Source organism: Xiphophorus couchianus, chromosome 24, assembly GCF_001444195.1.
Source record: "Xiphophorus couchianus chromosome 24, X_couchianus-1.0, whole genome shotgun sequence".
Lineage (NCBI taxonomy): Eukaryota > Metazoa > Chordata > Actinopteri > Cyprinodontiformes > Poeciliidae > Xiphophorus > Xiphophorus couchianus.
The window spans coordinates 15,322,777-15,342,432 of NC_040251.1; the positions used below are offsets into that span (position 1 = coordinate 15,322,777).

The following is a 19,656-nucleotide window of genomic DNA, read 5'->3' on the forward strand; positions in this document are numbered from 1 at the left end:
TAAGAAAGTAATAGATTGAAATTAATTTACTAGAAGAAGTCGAAAACATAATCAAGGCACGGACTTTCATTTTAAAAGAGCGCTGCTAAATGTGTTAGCTTAAAGCACAGAAATGAGTTTCTAGTGATTTACAAATGGCTGCAGGCTTTCAGGAAACCACACATATCATACCTGGCACAATTAAAGAATATGAAGACATTTGGAAAATGTCACCTGTAATGGGCGTTGCAGTATTTCTTGGTGTAGTCTGTCCACGTTCCAAACCTCTTGGGATAGAGGGCATCAATCTGCATAAAAAGCTGTGGAAAAAAAACACAGGAGGTGATAAATTTTCAATATAACTTCACGCCAAACCAAAAGTTAATGTGAATAAGTTCACAGGTGTGAGAGAGAGGGAAACAGAGCTTTGTCTCATGTGGAAAAGATCGGCTTAATAATGAATTAGGGTCCTTGCGACACGATTGTAGGGCTGAATGATAAGAGGGAAACATGCTTTATTCAATAATATTGTTGAATACTGAGATTTAAGAGAATACATATTTAAAATTTTCACTTATTTAGCTTTTAAAAACATTTTATTTACAAAAGTGAATCAAATCTCGCTTCAAACGCATAAAAAAATGTCATTTAATGTCTTTATAACTCAGTGAAGAAAGTTTGGCTCACTTTTTTAATAATATTGTTTTAGTTATATGTTTGTTTCTTTATTTGTACTCATTGGCAGTTGCACTGGGTGGGTTGAAAAAGGTTGGCGCATGAGCATCAACTAAAAAAAAAAGATTATTTTGAGACTAAATTATGATAAGCTAAACATGTCACCATCCATAATGGCAAAACCTTCTCACATCGGTTCATGTGACAAATATAGATTTGCAAAAATAAGTTGAACTGCCGGATTTTAAGGGCAACACTTCAGAGTCAGCCATTTTGTTTTACCCTGCTAACTTGCTATCAGTTTTAAATGTTAATAATTAGTGAATAATCTTTCATTCAGTAAAATTATAACCTTCAATATAATGTTAATTATATCCCTTACTACCCTGCTAGTTGTGTACAGTTTTCCTTCCACCTAACTTTCCATTACAGCACTCTGAAAAGCCAGATTTCAGTAAAAATCTTCCCTATGACTTTGTAGAGCATTATAAAACATTTATGCCCTATGCGACAATATAAATGAGCCCTAAAGATGTAAATTAACAGAATTAAAAAACTAAAATATATCATGTGTGGAAGGAATTTATAAAATTAATGAGACTTTTCAGTTAAATTAGTGCATTTATTAGTGGTTTCAATCAGTTAATCACTTTAAAATCAACCAGGCCAAACTAGATGTTGAATTTAGTCAATTAATGCTGTAGCAGAAAAATATTCTGTGATTCTTCAGCAAATCTTAAGCGGTAGACGGAGCATCTACATCCCAGCTGGCACCAGAGTCCCCAGAAAGAGTTAGTTCACTTTGCAATTAATTAGACGCTTGAATTCATCGGTTAATTATCGTAAAGTTTTTCCTAAAGAGAGTGAAATAATAATATTCCTGTTTCACATGAAAAATAGTCGCCAAAATCTGACGTCAGCGCTAAATATTTAATTGAACAGCTGATTATTAACTCATTTTAATCCTTTTCTTAACAGTCAAAGATTCACTCTTTGTTAGCGTTACTAATACTATTCCACTGAGGAAACAAAGATATTAAAGTACATTACTCAGGTGGTGGTGGCAGTATCATGTCGTTATAATGCTATAGAGAGTCGCTACAACATAATTTATATCTCATTAAAACCAAAATATGTTCCTGTTTAAACAAGAAAGACTAAAAAAAACAATAAAACGACACAAATGGATGTTTGATTGTCGTCTAGAGAAAACAGAGTCAGAGGAAGCAGCATTACGCTTTTTTCAAGAAATCGTAATCTCATTATAATGACATATAAAACTTAATATAACTAAAGACTTTCTCAGGATAACGTTTATTTCCTCACTCTCACAAATAAACACAATTTTTTCTTATATAATGACTAAAATTTGCCATATTTTTTGAATAAATGTTTGATTGCAGCCTGCTTTTTGTTTTTAACATGATTGAAGCAGCAGCTGGCTAAAGTTAGAAGAAATGTAAATATGAAAATGTTCAAATATTTGTCATTATTTGTATATTGGCTGCCCTTCCTGTTCATCTTATTTATGTATCTTATATAGATAAGAGGTTTTATTGGTTTTGATTGATCTGCCTGGTTATTTAGGGTAAAACAAAAAAAGAGCTGATCTAGATATTATAATATACGCTAACCTAGTAAAAAGACAGTGATAATCATAATCATAGTGAATAAAACAAGCAGCTGGATGAGAATTTAAATCCTCTTTGGATGCAGTTCCATCCTGAAGACTGGAAAAAGTTTTAAAGGCTAACTAAAAGAATGAGATAATTGTTTTGTCCTTTTTTCACTTATTGCAAAAACCTAAAAAGAAGTATTTAATTCAAAAATAATTAATTCCAAACACATTCCACAAACAAAAACATCCCATAATTAGTGAATGTTTTGCTACTCTACTGTCTTCACGCTGGATATGGGAAAGATGTTCAATTCCCAAAGTCTTCTTTAATTTCCAAACCAGCAATGATGGAATATGGCTGTAATCTACGATACACCTGCAACATAACATATATAACAATGGCATAATAAATCATTATGGAAAGTGGAACGGCTTGGCTCAGCCTCTCTCCAAACACAGTGGTCCTGTGAATAGCCCCTTCTTATTGTTTCTAAATTCAATAGTTCCACCCCTCCTCTCCCCCTCGTGCTTCTTTTATTACTTGTCTCATTTATTGCAGCGCCGTGTCTGTTCATATCGGGCTTTGTAAATGAAGTTTTTGCAACAAAGGTTATTGAAATAAGACCACAGGATCCAGAAGGATGAGTGACGCCCGAGAGAGTTAATTGGCTTTTCAAACATTAGATCAGAGCAAGTTACCATGGCAATCTACCTTTACGCAAAGATAAATTTGAGCTGACCTAATGCTGAGACCCATCCTGAGCACGAGAATTTCCTGTATCTGTCCACGCTGTTTTTTTTATCCATCAAAAAATATAGACGTGTTTCAAGGAGTCTGCAATCTGCAGGGTCTGTTTCATCTTTCGGGTTAAAAAAAGCATGCTCCATTTAAATCTGTAGTCTTCCCTCAAGAGGCATCATTAAAATTTTACTCCATCCACTCTGATTACCTCTTCGGGTCGACCCAGAGCGGGGGTACCGGTGAGCAGGATGGCCCGCTTTGCACTCTGAATGAGAGGGACGAGGATCTTGGTCCTCGCTGCGTTCCTCGATTTGAGGTAATGAGACTCGTCCACCACGACTACGCCGAACCGCTGCCTGCTGAGAGCCTCCACTAGGGGGCGTGCGTCTGTGGTGAGCAGGCCGTAACCCAGCACTGTCACTTTACTGCTGCTGATATCCCTGTGGAAGTACAAAAACACACACACACACACACACAGACAGGTCATAAACAGTTAGCGACACCGAAAGCCTGATCAATACAAAAATAAAGATTATTGTTAGGTAATGCATAAAAATTTATTGAAATATGGAATTTCGTTCTTGTATGTATTAGATTTGATTCATTAGGTTGTCAAACAATTTTTTAAAATTAAAAATAGAAAGCAAAGCATTAAACTAGAATTAGCTTAGTTAAGCTAGCATCTAGCTAGCTTAACTAAGCTAGCTAGATGCTTATTTTTGGAATATAAACTGTTTTGAATGATAAACATGTGATTCTTTACATAATATTCTACAGTAATTCCCTTGTATAATTAGAGGAAAAATGGAAGAAACACTGGGAGCTTGCTTAATGTAAAACAGCGGCCTTGAACTTGTCTTACCCTACTATGAGGGCCAAAAGTAGATTTAGAGTTACATAAAATGCATTTCACTCAAAATTAATTTAGATCTCTAGTCTTAATTTACAAAAAAAAAGGTAATGGAGAAGACTAGAAAAAACTGTAAAACTTCTTAAATGTTGAAGGTTTTCAAATTTAACCTCAGCATTTAACTACAAAATGGCGTTTAACTCAAGGTAATTTGCACTTTACAAAAAAAAATATTGCTTTTGACATTAATGATATTGAGCATTTATGTTTCATTGAAATGTTTCTATTTAAGAAAATGGCTGCAACTTTAAATCCTGCTATAATCAAATAGATTTTGAATATTTGTTCTCATGCTTATGGATTTATTATTTCGGCAACTGAGCCTCCAACTCAAATTATTTAACAATGAGGTGTTTAGCCACCGACTTCTTCAGGCAAACTTTTCGTACATCCCTTCTTTAGCTCTTCAAATATGATGTATTACAATTTCAGTTTTTTTCTTCATCCAAACTCATATGCTATGCAACGTAAACACAGAGGCACAGTCTCAGGTAAACAAACAAACACACAGGTGACTTTCAGCAGCATGAAAATCAGCGATGATCTGAAACAAATCATGAAGGCTCCATGCATCTAGAAGGCTTTAATTCTTTCACTTCGCCGCATGTTTCTGAGCCGAAACGCCGGAATAAGACACCACTGATGTTCTACAAAAGCACAAGTCAGTCAAAGCACCACGTTAGGAGAAGCTGCATAATTTTTTTTCTTCTTCTTGCCTCCATGTTCAGTCATTAACACATCCAGTTCAAGGACACATTTTCCCCAGAAGGCGTTCACAACCTCTTTGCACCTCATCTGTGATGTGAGGTGGGGAGTCCCCCCTACTGGCTCCCCCACCTCCACCCCTCCAAGTGACAAATATAGAAACTTTGTATCATTCAAAAACTTCAAAAAGCAGGAAGAACAATAGAAAAGTTGAGATGATAAGAGAGACATGTTTCCATGCAAAAACAAAACAACCATAAGTCCACAATGCAAACCTGAATAAACAGTCATGGAAATGAGGGCCGTTTCACAAGGACAGCATTTTTTCCCTCCTCCAGGAAAACTTTCAGCTCTTGTTCAATATTGCAGGCGTCGCCTTGACATGATTTGTCTGTCAGCGCTGTCAAGCATTGGCCCCTGCTGGCTCCTGACATAGAGGGACACTCTGAGATTAATTTATCGGCCCCACCTCCACTGTCCATCACACCGCCTCGGTTTCCCAAAAACATTTGCGTTATTTAATTTTTTTTATCTTTATTACATCTCTTTAGGGTAAATTATTACTGCTTGCAAGAGCTGAAGCAGAACATATCAGCCTCTGCCAGCAGGCAGACTGTTATAAGGGCAACCTTCCCTTAAGCTCAAATAATAGCTGTAACCTTTCACTTTCATAAGGAATATCTGGAACACTTATGAGGCTGTGCACCCTGCTGCCCTGCATGGGTGTGTTCGCCGCCTCTCATTTCACATTTCAGACATGCTGCAGCCTCAAACTTCAATATATTTTCTTTGTATCTTATGAGAGAGGAAAAAACAAGGAGTGAAGTGGAAGTACAGGGTGTGATTTTCAAGATTATTTACAAATAAAAAACTCAAAAGTGTCTTTTCATCAGCATATGTGTCAAGGGGGCCCGTGGGCCAAATCCGGCACGCCGTAGCTTTTTTGTGGCCCTCTACTCTAGACTAAACACTAACTGTGCTTAAATATTATGTTGCCAATCAAATCAATGCCGCTTTTATCTGTTTACTGCCAAATTATATCAATCAGTCCCTCTAGTTTCTTGAGAATTATTTTGGTAATTCACGGAAAATCAACAAATCCCTGCACTTTTTTGCACTAATACATAATTGGGAGTCAAACATAGTCAAAAACTTTCTTACTTTTATTAAACAACTGCCTCAGCCATAATTAATGTTAGATTGTAGTCCATGATTTATACCTGGGGTGTCAAACTCATTTTGGATTGGGCCAAATCAAGATCATGAATCCTCTTAAAGGGCCGGTTGTGCCAGAGTATATTTATAAAGTTCACAAACTGTTAAAATATCAATGAATCCTTAAAATTAAATAATATTATTTGATATCTTTTCAGTCCCCCCAGGATTTTGTGATACTTTTCCATTTTTTGCAATAACAATTGTGTTTGTGGTACCAATTTGGAAATATTTGCACTTATTTATGACGGTAAATGCGACCTTTTATAACTCGCTGTACAGTAAGAAAGGTTTTGACAATTTTTGAGAAAAATCTGCCATAAACTCCCAATTATATACTAGTGCAAAAAAGTGTGGGGATTTGTTGATTTTGCGTGAATTTCCACGATAATTCTCAAGAAAATGACTAAAAAGTTGCATTTACTATAATACTAAGCACAAATATTTCCAAATTAGAACCACTAACACCAATTTTTATTACAAAAGAATCACAAAAAGAATCACGAAATTCTGGATGGACTGAAAAGATGTTCAATAATGTTTAATTTTAAGAGTTTATTGAACAGTTTGTGAACAGGTAATACAATAAATTAAACTGAGGGTTTTCAGGAACAATAAGTGAATGATAATCCAAATGCATCTTGAATGTTGACACTGCTGCTGCTGCTCTAAGTGACGCAGCAGAATACAGAAGTTTCCAGCTTGCTGCAGAGAACCCGGTAATTAAAATTCACTCCAGGAACACAAAGTACCTGGAGAACTTTGTGTTCCTACTCACAGGTAGTCGCACTCTACCTGTGAGGAAGAGTGCGACTTAATCCACAGCATCTCTGATTTAATTTAATGTTTTGTTGTTGAGTTTCTTAAATTTACAAATGAAAGTGTTCTCAAACACCATATTAATATCAGACGGACGAAATTAAATTAGCTGATAAAAAGTTTTACTTTTATATCAGCACTGCAAAAACACAAAATCTTACCAAGTGTTTTTTAGTGCAAATATCTTATTACACTTAAAATATGAAAAACAAATTACTTTTCAGCAAGATAAGTAAACACCTTGCCTGCTTCATTGGCAGATAAATTAATTTATAACATGGGAAAAATGTCTTGTTATAAGAGTCATAATCTGCTAATGGAACCAGTACTTTTTCATCGATATTAAGGAATTATTTCCTAAATAAAAGTTACTTCTAAATTAATTTTTCTTACTCTAAGTACAATAAGATATTTGCACTAGAAACTAAACCAAAGTACTTGGTAAGATTTTGTGTTTTTGCAGTTTAAGGGGCTTGTTTAGTTTGACTAGTTGCCATCTTTGGGCAGATGGTGGTTCATATATTTTATAAAAATTGAATGTAAATCAGTCGCCCAAATAGTATTTCACAACCCTGAATTAACGTCTTCTTTTTGTTGTTGATGATGTTTCAAGTTATTAGTAAAGACCTGCATTTCTATCATCGTTTATTGTTATTATAAGAGTTTGGATAAATTGTGACAAAAATAAATTCCATTTAATAATGTCTGAAAACCCCAAAACTAATAGTATTGTCTGAATTTGCTATTTTCACTCTTTTTTTCTGTTGTTGGTTTCAATAAAAATCAAAAAATATTATTAAATTCAGCTTCTATGTGCAGTTTGTTGATGAAAATCGGACTTTTTAAAATTATTTTTATGTTACTGGTGTCCTGAAGAAGCTGCTTTTTAAGAGCAATACTTGCATTTGTGGAGATTCGACTACAATCACTACCGTACAGTTACCAAAAAAGTCACTATTTATGGTGATGACCTTTCCTGTTAAGCCCATAAATACCCCACAAAATAGTGGTACAATTTAAATTTAAATTATGAAATCAGGTATACAATATATTTTAACTTTATTCTGCACACAAAATATTCTTATTTAACTCTGCTTCTTTTTGAGAAAACAACCAAAAAATCTGAGCATTTTTAATGTTTTTAAAACATTTTTAACCAAAGTGAATTGAGAAGTGTAACACACACACTAGACAGCATGTCACTCCAATACAGATAAAGTTTTTCTACATTAAAGACAGTTTTTTAAATGAAAAAGATGCTCTGGGATGGAGATAAATGCATTAATATTCATGAAAAAGTTGCCGTGTGTGCTTATGTTAATTTGACAAAGCAACGCACCGAGATTCATTGAGATGCACCTTCAGATGCATGGAGCCATTAACATTCATTAATCATTCACACCTCTAATACTCATCAGGTGGCTTGTGACACAAAATGTAATTTAATTAAAGTTGCAGCCTAATGCATAACAGAACAGAAACCACCGGCTTTGATTGTTCCCGTCGATTTCTGCAAAGAAAACAGAGTAGAAGGATGACCTACATCAAGTGTCAAAATCGAGGGCAGTTTGATTGCATTTAAATATTAAGACTGCTTAAATTTTATGTTTTCAATCAAATTAATGCAGTTTTTATCTGTTCCCTCCAGTTTCTTGAGAACTATCGTGGTATTTCACGCAAAATCAACTAATCTCCGCACTTTTGTGCAGATTTTTCTCAAAAATTGTCAAAAACTTTCTTACTTGTACTAAACAGCTGCCTCAGGATTAATTGATGTCAGATTCTAATCCATGATCTACACAGTGAGTAATAAAAAGTCACATTTACCGTCATAAATAAGCGCAAATATTGCAAATACTACAAGCACTTTGATTTCTACTGCAAAAATAATCACAAAAAACAATCGCAAAATTCTTTAAGGACTGAAAAGATGTTCAATATTATTTAATTTTAAGAATTCGTTAATGTTTTTAACATTTTAACAGGTTTTATCAACACATTCTGGCACAACCAGCCCTTTAAGAGCATCCATAATCTTGATTTGCCCCAAAACAAAAAGGAGTTTGACGCCCCTGACCTACATGGTATGGCTCTTGCTCTCCACCAAGTTGACGTCTCCGGGCTGAAGCTCTGGGATCCACCTCTCCAGCTCATCGATCCAGGGATATTTGAGAGAGGAGGGCACCACCACCAGGAGGGGCCACTCCGCTCTGTAAGCGCACGCTACTGCGATGGCCTGGACCGTCTTCCCCAAACCCATCTGGGGAAGGGAAAACAAGTCAATCGCAAAGAGAAGCCCTCGGCGGCAAATTGCATGTGACGGCTGAGCTCATGTGAGGCCCAGGAGTAATAAGGTCTCACAATGATTCTAGTGTCAAAAGCGATTAGGCACGTGGGACTGCAGCAGAGAGCTGACAAACTCATCTGGCAGGCTGCAGGTTCATTTTTTGGGGGGGTGGGAAAATAGATTTCCAAACAACAGTGGTGTACTTACCTCATCGGCAATCATACAACTGAAAAACAAAGGAAACAGAGAGGCTAAATTAGTCTGGTTTTAATAATTTACAGGTGAAGACAACAGTCTGTGTAGCGTGAGGGTTCTGCGATCCAATAGGACCACCTGTCTGGTTTGCCTCTTCTCTTGGATGTACCACAAATCTGTCACTACTAATTTGGGTCTGTGCTGCTATGCTACTTAAGCTTGAGTGCCATTCAATATTTACACCACTGCTTCAGCTGGATAATTCTGTGTTTTTTAGGAAAGCATCTTCTTTTTGATTTTATTTCTCTCATTTCTGCTTTATTATAGGAAGACGTTTTCATAATTCTGTTTAAATAAGCAGTATAAATCTGGAAAAAATACTCGCGTAAATCATTAATTAATCTCTCAGTTTGTGATCAAAACACAGCAAAGGATACGAGAATCACACAAAGTAATAAAGAAAACATCACAGACAACAAAAACTAAATAAAATTCTGGATTTTCAGTTTCCATATCTGCATTTCACTGACAATTAATTTGTAGAAGGAAAGTAAGCCATGGTTTCAGCCATTTCCACAAAGAAAACTACAAAAGTTTGATCTCAGATAGCTTTAATTTGTAAGATTTGATGTTTTGTAATGGATTTATGTCTCAACTTTAAGTAAAATATTTCCTTTTACTTAGATACTAACTAAAAGCTTCACTATAGGGGTGCAAACAATCAGTCCATTAGATTAAAATTAGTTCCAATTGATTAGCTAATAATGTCCTCTTAAACCTTCTTTTAGTGTTGTAATTTGGCCTCCATCCAGCAGAGGGCGCAGGTGGTCGTCCTTAAGCAGAGTCAGTTGATACAGAAATAAAGACGGTGGGGCCATACCAGAGTGGGAAAGAGAAACAGTCCAAACAGAGTCCGATGTGGGATGGAAAATACACTTTAGAAATATAAAACTCCTTAAGTTTCACCTTAATGCCAGGATTAAGTGTTTCACATATTTTATTATTTTTATCTTTCATTTTTCTATTGAGCAACCTAAGAGATTCCTGTTTTGTTCTATTTTATAAATATATCTAAGTTTAATCATGTGAGAATACTAAGATTTTCTGTTAATTCAATCAGTTTTTAATATAGCTGACACAAAATTCTTTTTTACAATTTAAGGATTTTGTAGCTCTTTATGTTATGGAAAGACTGTCGGGGTTCTTGCTGCATGAGAAAGTTTTAAGAAAATGGACTCAACTATCAATAAGTTGCATCCCTGCTTCACTCTGTCATAACCTCACCTCACTTTTACTCGGTCGAACAGTCACTGTTTTCTTCACTGCCAGTTTTCTTTCCTCCTACATGAAGGGCTGAAAGTTAAATAGGATGTTTGTGATCCAATGTGCTTGAGCGGCCATTAAACTGCCAAGCAGAACACTATGAAGAACAATGAAAGCGTGACACGGTCATCAGCTGAAGTCGTCCCTGTGGAAAATATGCAGCACAGATCAACCTCTGCTTCTTTGTCCAGTGGGCCTGAGCTCATTGTCATGACCTTCCTTTTTATTTTTTTTCCTCCATAAATGCTTCCAACATTGTGTCACCAGCAGCGGTGCAACAGAGCACCTCTGAATACCTCAGACTGAGTCGCTCATTATTCTCTCTCGTCCTCCTTCTCGTCTTCCTCCTCCCATCTCCGCCCCATTTCTCTCTTTCAGCTGAGGAACATGATTAATGTGCACCTTGCCACTGGTGGTTTTTCTAATTGCCAACACACCGGCTCAGTCAGCGCAATGCACAAACACACACCCCAGCATGCGCACACACACTCCAGCTCCTGTATGTGTGTGAAAAGTGCAAACAAAAGGCATATAAAGTAGAAACACACACCGGTACCAACTCTTCCGAGACGGCACATACATATATGTAGCTGCGCTCACACCCACACACAACCCCGGGAGGGAGTGTGGCTGGGGCAGGTGCTTGCCATTTCTCAACACATTAATCATCCTCCTTTAAATAACCTGAGTGTCGTCTTGACGGTTTGAGACTGCGAGCGCACTGCGGAGCTGTTGCCTGACGACGGCACGCGCCCCGTCGCAGCATCTTTCTAATGTTATCTCCGAAACCCACGAGCCCCAAAGTGTCAGGAAATGGGCTCCGCTGCCTCCCAAGCTGGCCGCGCTGATTTGATGGCTCTGACCTCTATGCGGTGATGTGTTGTGCGGACCCGTGTCTAACCCCAATTTTCCAGCCAAGGTAAAAAAAAAAAGAAAGACTCCTCTGGAGAACCGGACCTGCGGTGATCTCTGCCGAGTGTGGGATGCCGGACAAAAGGCTGACTCCATGTTTGGACCCACTCGGATATCGCACGCTTTCAAGGTTCAGAGTGAAGTCCATACGCTGGATTCACAAAGATCTGAGCAGAAAACCCTAGAGGGTTTTAATGGTGTGTAAAAAAAAGTTGGTTTTTGTGCTCCGAAACTCATTAGCTGCATCTTCCTTTCTTCATACTCTAAGGCAACATTTGCACAAGGATCAAGTTTCCCACTTGTTTAACTTTAATAAGCTTGATATTTACATAAAGTACATTCTTAGATTATGTTTCAAGCTATTCGCAAACAACAGAAACAGACAGTAAAGGCATCTAAAAAAAGATTATATTACATCAGTGATGACCTGCTAACATTGAAGATATGTTTTGTTTTGTGTTTTTACATTGTAAGGAAATGCAGTTATGATATTCCAGTGGAGATCTACTCAAAAATATCACTTGTTCAATAATCAGAGCAGATTAATCTAGCTACATGGGTCAGAATGAAATGAAAAAGAGATCTGCTTGTTTTATAATGGAGCTTTAAGTAAGCATCATCAAGCATTACCTTCCTCTTCATCGCTGTAGATGTAACAATACGGTTGCATAACGGTCTTGATGCATTGTGTAAATGTTTAATCATACATCTTGTTCTTTTGTTTTTACCACAGTACATTAAAGAACTTAAAGGCTCAGTAATGATGCATTTACTTGAGAAATACATAGTTCTACAAATGCTAAGTGAACATATTTTTCTAACTCTTATTTTTTTTGCGATATGCATTAAGTGCCTCTAAATAAAATAATTCTTCTCTCTTATGCACAATACGGGCCCAGTAGGCTCTAACATTTATTTATGATGTGTAGCTTTTCTATAAACCTCTTCTTAATGTCCTGGATGGATACTGTCCAAATATTGTTAGCTTGCCTATTAAGGCTTCTGGTAATTTATGGTGAGTGAAATTTTTCATGCTGTTTAACAGAATCCATCTCCTGCTGTCTACACAACACCAAAAAAAATCCTATTATAATAAAAAAGCCATTACAAGTTTTATGCCTTATTAGGAAGGAATGAAATTTAGTGTTAGGAAAGTAAATACTGTAAGTGAGGCACCTTGAGAATATAATAGAGATGTTTTCCTATTTACAATATTAGAGCAATTCTACTGCTGGTGATAAATGACCCAGATTACAGCTAAGATGTTCTACAAATGAAACCGACTCTTAAAATGGATAACGTAATAATAAAGTGTTTCAGGAGGTTGAGCTTTATGTTTTCACAATTATGTCTATCACAGAACATAAAACTTAACACATCAACTCAAAAGACGGAGCAAGGAAGGAGGTATTAGTGGACCTTTACTAGTTAACATACCCCGAATTTAGTTTTTATCTCTATTATTCCATTTATCTACAGTCGTCTTGCACTGGTTTGATCTGGCGTTTGTTTCGTATCTCATTAAATCAAAAGTTTCTTTTAGTAAAGAGATACTGCTCCTTTGTTATTGTTTGTGTAGAATTTATTGAGTTTGGGAAAAATTTTAATTTAAGTGTATTTGATTTGAAGAAGTGTCTTAAAGCACAATATTTTCCTTGGTAGCTTCTCGTTAAATCTTTGCTTTAAATAGTTGACAAAAAAATTTATTTAAATGTAGATTAACAGATAGAAAGCACACAACTTTTCAAATCTTGAAAGGTTTTAGTTTTTCATCATGTCTGTGTCTTTAAATCCAAATTTCTACTACATTATTGAATTGGCTAATTTGTTTGTTTGCTTTTTTTGTGCCGTTGGTTTGTACCAATGCGTCAGTTCATTTCCACCATCTGACATCTTCTGGTGACTTTTGAATTAAACCTCCAAAAAGAGGCAAATGTACACATCAGCTGTGATACATATGACAGAATATTTAAAAGAAAAATGTTTTTAATAATTATGTTGTTTTACTGAATGCTTTGAGCCACATATTCAAGCTGCAAAAGGCCGAGAGAGAGCAAGGCTTAAATGTACTACAGTTGGAAAATGCTGGATAAAAATAATTTTATCCGCCGAATCCAACTTTCATGTCTTAAAAGTAGCTAAATATAGCAAGAAAGAAGATAAGCTAGCTATTATGACCTGGTGGGTGGGTTGGTTAAAGGGGACAGTCTCTGATTTTCAGACATTTACGGAGGTAGATGAGAACAGTTTCTCATGTAAATATTGCCAGATCACCCAAAATTAAGGAAATCTGGACCGATTTTTTGGTGCACCTGTACTTGAGTTACAGTTCTTATAGGGAAACTAGAAATAGCAAAAAAAATCTGCAGATTTAAGACCAGAAAACAGCCTCAAATTTTGTTTTGGCACATCTTTACAAGACAAAAAATGTTTTTAGATGAAAGGAAAATAGCTTTACCCAACAATTAAGCATTTTTTATTATCAATCATGTAAAAAAAGTAAAAATTCAGAAAGAATTGTTAAAGATACTAAAGAAAACAGATGTTTGTGTAATGTGTTTTTGAAGGATGAAGATATTAATACTACTCCATACATAAAAAGGGCTAGAGAAGTTGTTTGTTTTTATTATCATCTACATTTTATCACCAACCTGTATTTAAATTACAACTTGATGATAACTTAGCATTTGTAGAACTATGTATTTACAATTTATTGCTCCTTCTAGTCCTATGAGCCTCCTTAGCCTAAAAGTCTCTACATACAGATTCTATGTTAGGAATAATATTTCATATGATACCACAAATTTGATGCAAATGAAGAGTATTGATCTATCACCACATTCGCAACTCCCTCCCTACTCAACAGAAGAGCAGCTTAGAAATATGCTTTATCAAATATCTGGCTGCAAGCTAAGTCAGAAAAAAACCACAACATCTTAATGGATTGTTTTAGTATCAAACTTTGGTTCAACTTTTTCAAACAATTCAATCAACAACTGCTTTGTTTTTTTTATTGTCGCGCCGAGCCACATATTTTACACATTCCACCCCGTTTATCTCCATGAAACTCACTCGCCCTCCCACACAAGCCGATCCAACAGGATCCGCAAGTATTTAGAATTTGCGACAACATTTTGATGCTTTGCTTCGGTACACTTGAAGCTCTCTGGATGTGGAGAGAGACACAATGGCTGCGAGAGGGAAAAAAAATAAATAAAAAATCCACCCACGAATCCTCCTACGCTGGTAGATATCTTACATCAGTATATGATGTGCAGTGCATTTCAGGAGCTATTTTATGACAGGCTGCCATTTATTTCTCAGCTGTCAGCTTGTCATGTCCACTGTACCTTCATTTCAGGTGGTGATACTCTGTATTTTCAAGAAATCTTCTAACCCCTCCCTTCTTAAAAACCCAGCAATGTTGCAGCTCCACTAAATTGTTGTTGGTTCGGTATAAATATGCTTTTTCTGCAAGAAATTCTGCTGATCATCAGCTTTAGTTTTCGCCTCTGTATGAAGATAATGAAGCGGTCGCACTTCTGTTATTAACTTAATTGCTGTCATTCTAGTTCAAATCAATCAATTCAGCTTTTTTGATGCAATGCACCTCAAAAGTATACATAAAAAAATATATTTTTAATACAGATTAATATCGGTTACCGTCATCTAATCATTAATTATGTTTAGATGAAGCACTGTGCCTTCTAAGACAATACCTGTTTGTTCCCTGCAGTCACACTAATGCCAATCGAGCAAGGTAGCTGTCTGCATTGTGCAGAGAGAGCAAATTGACCCCTGACCTGTCCATGCCAGAAAGCGCAGCCTTCCAGTGTTCCTAAATCAATACGGCTGCTCAACGCCAGCAGCATCCCTCGGATTTGCTCCCTGTAGGTTGACCCTCCGCCCAACTGGAGCGGGGGATGAAATGAACAAATCCTGGTGTGGTAGTGCAGCTTATGCTGAACGCAGGAAAAGACTGAGAACCTGAACGCCGAGGCTCATTTTGCAAACAAAGTGAGGACTCGTCTGAGCATTATGTACAGCTCCCTAACTAACTGTTCTGAAGAATCCAGAAGATGAAGTCGCTCACCGTCCATTCTGAGACAAAGCGAACTCCACTCCCTCCCTTTGAAAAGGCATCAGGCGCTGCAGAAGCTTGGGAGGAAGTCCTGACAGTTGCTGCACCCATCTTGTGTCACAGTCAGATTTCTGTGGGTCACTCTCATCCATTACTGGCAGGATGTGATAGGATGTGATTTAAAATCTAGAAAATACAAGCAGACTAATTTCAATCTCAGACAAAGTTAACCTGAGTAATTACATAATGCAGTTTTTAAATCATGATTTCATTTAAAAAAGCTTTCCAAACATCTTGTTACATCAGATATCAAATCTGATTAATCACATTTTGGTATCACTGAGTATGATTTCACAACCAGGTTTTGAGGTGAACTTAAATCAAATTGTTATCCTTAGGCACAGCTAAAGACGTTGTAGCCACCATTTCTAAATATTCAATGGTACAAGTCTTCAATTATTACAATAATTACAATAAATTTCAGACTAATTTATATTATAATCATTTTAGGACTGGGCTACTCCAGGAACTAACATAAATCTCACTTCAAACAAAACCTAAATTATTATTTTTACTATTGAGTCATGTCAAATGTGATCAGGATTTAGACAAAATGCACAGGCCAAAATCAGATCTACATATTGAAATTAGGTCTGTAAAAAAAAAAAAAATTCAATAAATCACCTCAGGACCCCACAGCAGATTTTTCACGACTTAAAAGGCGCACCCGACCCCACGATTTGGAACCACCCTGCGTTTTATTCAAAGAGTTTAAGCATGAACTGTGGTTTGTTAACGTCAATAAATGAATAAGAAATAAAATACCAACTTAGAAGCCATGCAATAATTTTTTTTACAGTTCCAGATTTTGTAAAGAATACAGCACATTTTTGTTTACACATATTTTTAGTTCTGCAAGACAAGCCGAGCTCTAAAAGACTCCCAAGTGTTTGTTTACAAGCAACTTTTCAATTACATAACTTACCAGGCTGAAGACAACATTATTGGCGTTGTCGATTAAATAATAAAAAGAAAAACGCTGCAGTCAATGTGTGGACTCAAGGGAAACAGTTTCGCGGCAGCTTCAACTCACACTCCGTCTACGTCACTGCCGTCGTAAAGTATCTTCTTACGACACAGCTCAACTGAAAACTGTAAGCAACTTCCATTCACTTTTTTAAAAAATGCGAAACAAGTATTTAAAAAAAGAAAAGAAAAAAAAAGATACGTCCACTCCACGCTTACTGTAAGTGAGAAAAGGAAAAAAAAAAAGAAGAAAAACTTGTTTTACGACAAGACGTGACATGTTTTGAACACCGTACGTTTGCAGCGTGAGGAACTGACGCACAGGCAGCTTGCTGTCCGCTGGATCCTCCTTTACTCCGCCACAAACAGTAGCTACTTCACCATCGGTAGGGAACAACGGCTGCCTCACCGAGTGTAAACCAAAGCGGGTAAGGCAACGTTAAAAGATACCTGGAGCATCCTGCCACACACTTTAGTTGTTAATAATCATATCTTTATGGTTGGAGTCCTGAAACCGGAGCTAGTTAGCAAGAAGCAGGTCTGGTGTGTGCTGTGTGACAGCTCAGGGCGCCGGTGTTTGGCCGTTAGCACGCCGCGGTGCCAGGTAAGGATCGTTAGCTTAGCCCCGACATCCACCAACGCCAAAATGGTGCACGCTGTGTATGAAAGAAACACCTCGAAACTAAAATTGCATTCGTGTCCAAAACGGTGATAAATTATTTCGACATAACTTCTGGAAAACCAAACAGCAGTTATGAAATAATATATTATATTTCAGCAACTTTTAGGCCTGCTGCGACTCCCACCTTAGTTGCTGCATCGCTGTTTGAGTCCATTTCAGAAATATGGCCGTATTTAACCTTCTTAGCTGCTTGGACAGATGCTACGTTCCCCGAAATGTTGTCACACATTTATGTAAGGAATGAAAACCTCATACAAATCTGTGTTTCTATTAACTTGTTCAGGACAGAGAGAAAATTAAATTGTCATGGGTTTTAATGGAGGTTGGTGGTGTTGAACTTGTTGTTTTGGATCAGCCTTTCTGTGTAGCATGACAGCAGTAATTGACGAGCTAATTTAATTAGAAAGTGAGCGTTTGTTCTGTTGACGACTTGTTTTTTTGCACAGGTGAAGGTACCAGAAATATAGCCTAGAGGGACTACCAAATACAAATAAACAGATAGGGGTGTAGGCATTGGCCAGTAAAAATGACAAACAAAAATGATTTTCTGTATTAAGTTTTGTGTGTTGTACTGTAATGCTGGTATTTGTTGTTTTGGTTTAAAATATTACAGAATTAACAATTTCAGAGTTGCAACCAGTTTATTTTTAGTTCCTTCACAGATAAACCGCTTGTATGTTCTTTGTGACCAAAAACTAAGTGATGGGGGATGGGGCAGCCTTCTTTCAGCCATCTGACTGGTAGTGGGCAGCAATAGTTCAGGGAGGAGTACTGCTGAACTATTCTTAGAAACCATAACCTTTTAGAACCAGAGATTTTGTTGAAATCAAATTATGAACACAAATTCTAGGGGTTTTTTTTATATATAAAAGCATTTTAAAAACCCATAAAAACCATTACTATTGCTTATCTGTTATTATTATTTTTGAGAAAAGCGGCTGAAAAGCAACCTTTGGTTTCTCCCAGTGTATTATAAGCCTGGTGGGCAACCAGGCTTTATTTCTGGCCCCTGTCAGGCTTGTCATTGTTTATTTTTGTAAGTCTTTTTGTAAATGTTTGCATTTTTAAGACTTTATAGTTGGTGTTCAGATATTAATCTTCCAATAGCACATAATTATCAAGTGATATTTTCAAATTTCCTGTCAACGTTAAACATTTTTTAACTCAAAAACACGACAGGCTGCTGGATGAATGACTGCCCTAGGACCCAACCACCGAGCTTAGCAAGTTTTCTGGGGAAACCTTGCAACCACAGACCTATAGAAGCTTATTTGCTCACATTTAAATTTAGAAGTGAGCCAGAGTTTGTGGAGTTAGTCATATCACTAAGTCTTAAAAAAAATAAAAGACATATTAGTACTTCATTACGGACTTCATCTTAATGTTGGCCGGTAAAAGGTGGCTTAAATAAATCTTTATCCTCCTCATGGGCCATAAATCAAAAATCCCATTACCCAAATTTATACTTGCTTATAAAGGAAACTATAATTGCTATCAAGCAGATGCACCGACCCTGATAATTATTGCCTCATTGAGTTTGCAGAAATTGACAGAGACAGCTATAAGAGCTCAAGAGTTGCCACCAATGAGGCTAAGCGTCATGATGGGATCATTTTTATTGCGCCACTGTATATAACATTCACTGAAGATATTTTACCACAAGTGGCATCAATATAAGCAATTATTTCACCCATGTTGAGTGCACTATTAAAATGTGCTAATTCATAGCTCAAATGGCCTCCTGTGATTGTGTGCAATCTGTAGAACAGCCCCTGCTAAAGCTTGAAATAAATGCTAATAATTGCTTGCCCCAACAGTTTGCCCTGTGGCTGCCCGACCCGTTGCCGCGGCGGCTCGGTTGACCACTCATTCCGCAGGTTAGAGTGAATTTACCGCCGATGACATTATCACATATTGAGGTTGAGGTTGCCGTGTAATAGCTTTCACCAAAGAGGTGGCCCCTGATGACTAAATTATTCATCGCCTCCCTTGGAGGAAGGGGGGGATATCTCCTGGCTCTAATATTTGGTTGTGTGAGGGGAGCTAGGCCCATTATATGATTCATGCGCCTGTCCATAAATTGTTTGTCCAATTGCTGACCTTTTCACGGGATTAAGAAAGCCCAATAATAAATTCTTCTGAGACCTGGCATAACGAAAGGTACAATTACGAGGCAGGGTTGGATCGGATCGTTTGTCGCAGCCTGGATGTCGGTTGCTAAGTGACAGCAGGAACTTTTTCCGCCCACTGTGTTTCGCTGTTAAAGTCGGCGCGGCTGAAAGGGACGAAAACAATCACATCATGGCAGTCTAGACTTGGACCTGTTTGTGACTCGCCGCGTCTTTGACAGCTTGTCAGTAAGTCGCCGACGAGAGCGCTTTGGGAAGTGGAGCTGCTGCAGCGCATATTAGCTCTTTCCCACACAATAACCAATCAGCTTTCTTTTAATTCTGCTATATTTAAATGTAGATTTAGAGGAAATGCGGG

The 19,656-nt window shown here is 37.0% G+C and overlaps 2 protein-coding genes across 5 annotated transcripts in view; one reads left to right on the plus strand and one right to left on the minus strand.

The window, feature by feature from the left end:
• Nucleotides 1-19,656, minus strand: part of zranb3 (zinc finger, RAN-binding domain containing 3) — a 98,991-nt gene that overhangs the window by 75,417 nt on the left and 3,918 nt on the right. For 2 of the 4 annotated variants that reach the window (XM_028010255.1, XM_028010252.1), the window contains exons 1-6: nt 16,447-16,647; nt 15,474-15,647; nt 9,158-9,176; nt 8,745-8,923; nt 3,223-3,454; nt 214-299 (exon numbers count right to left, since the gene is read on the minus strand). In XM_028010255.1, the coding sequence (XP_027866056.1) occupies nt 214-299; nt 3,223-3,454; nt 8,745-8,923; nt 9,158-9,176; nt 15,474-15,613 (656 nt within the window). In that variant the 5' untranslated portion in view covers nt 15,614-15,647; nt 16,447-16,647. Of the gene's footprint in view, nt 1-213; nt 300-3,222; nt 3,455-8,744; nt 8,924-9,157; nt 9,177-15,473; nt 15,648-16,145; nt 16,213-16,446; nt 16,648-19,656 lie in introns of those variants that run through there. The other 2 variants (XM_028010253.1, XM_028010254.1) reach the window with 2 other exon arrangements.
• LOC114140430 (R3H domain-containing protein 1-like) overlaps nt 16,781-19,656 on the plus strand; it is a 41,741-nt gene continuing 38,865 nt past the window's right edge. Inside the window, exon 1 of the mRNA XM_028010257.1 lies at nt 16,781-16,915. The gene's annotated coding sequence lies outside the window, so the exon portion shown is untranslated. The remainder of the gene's footprint in view (nt 16,916-19,656) is intronic.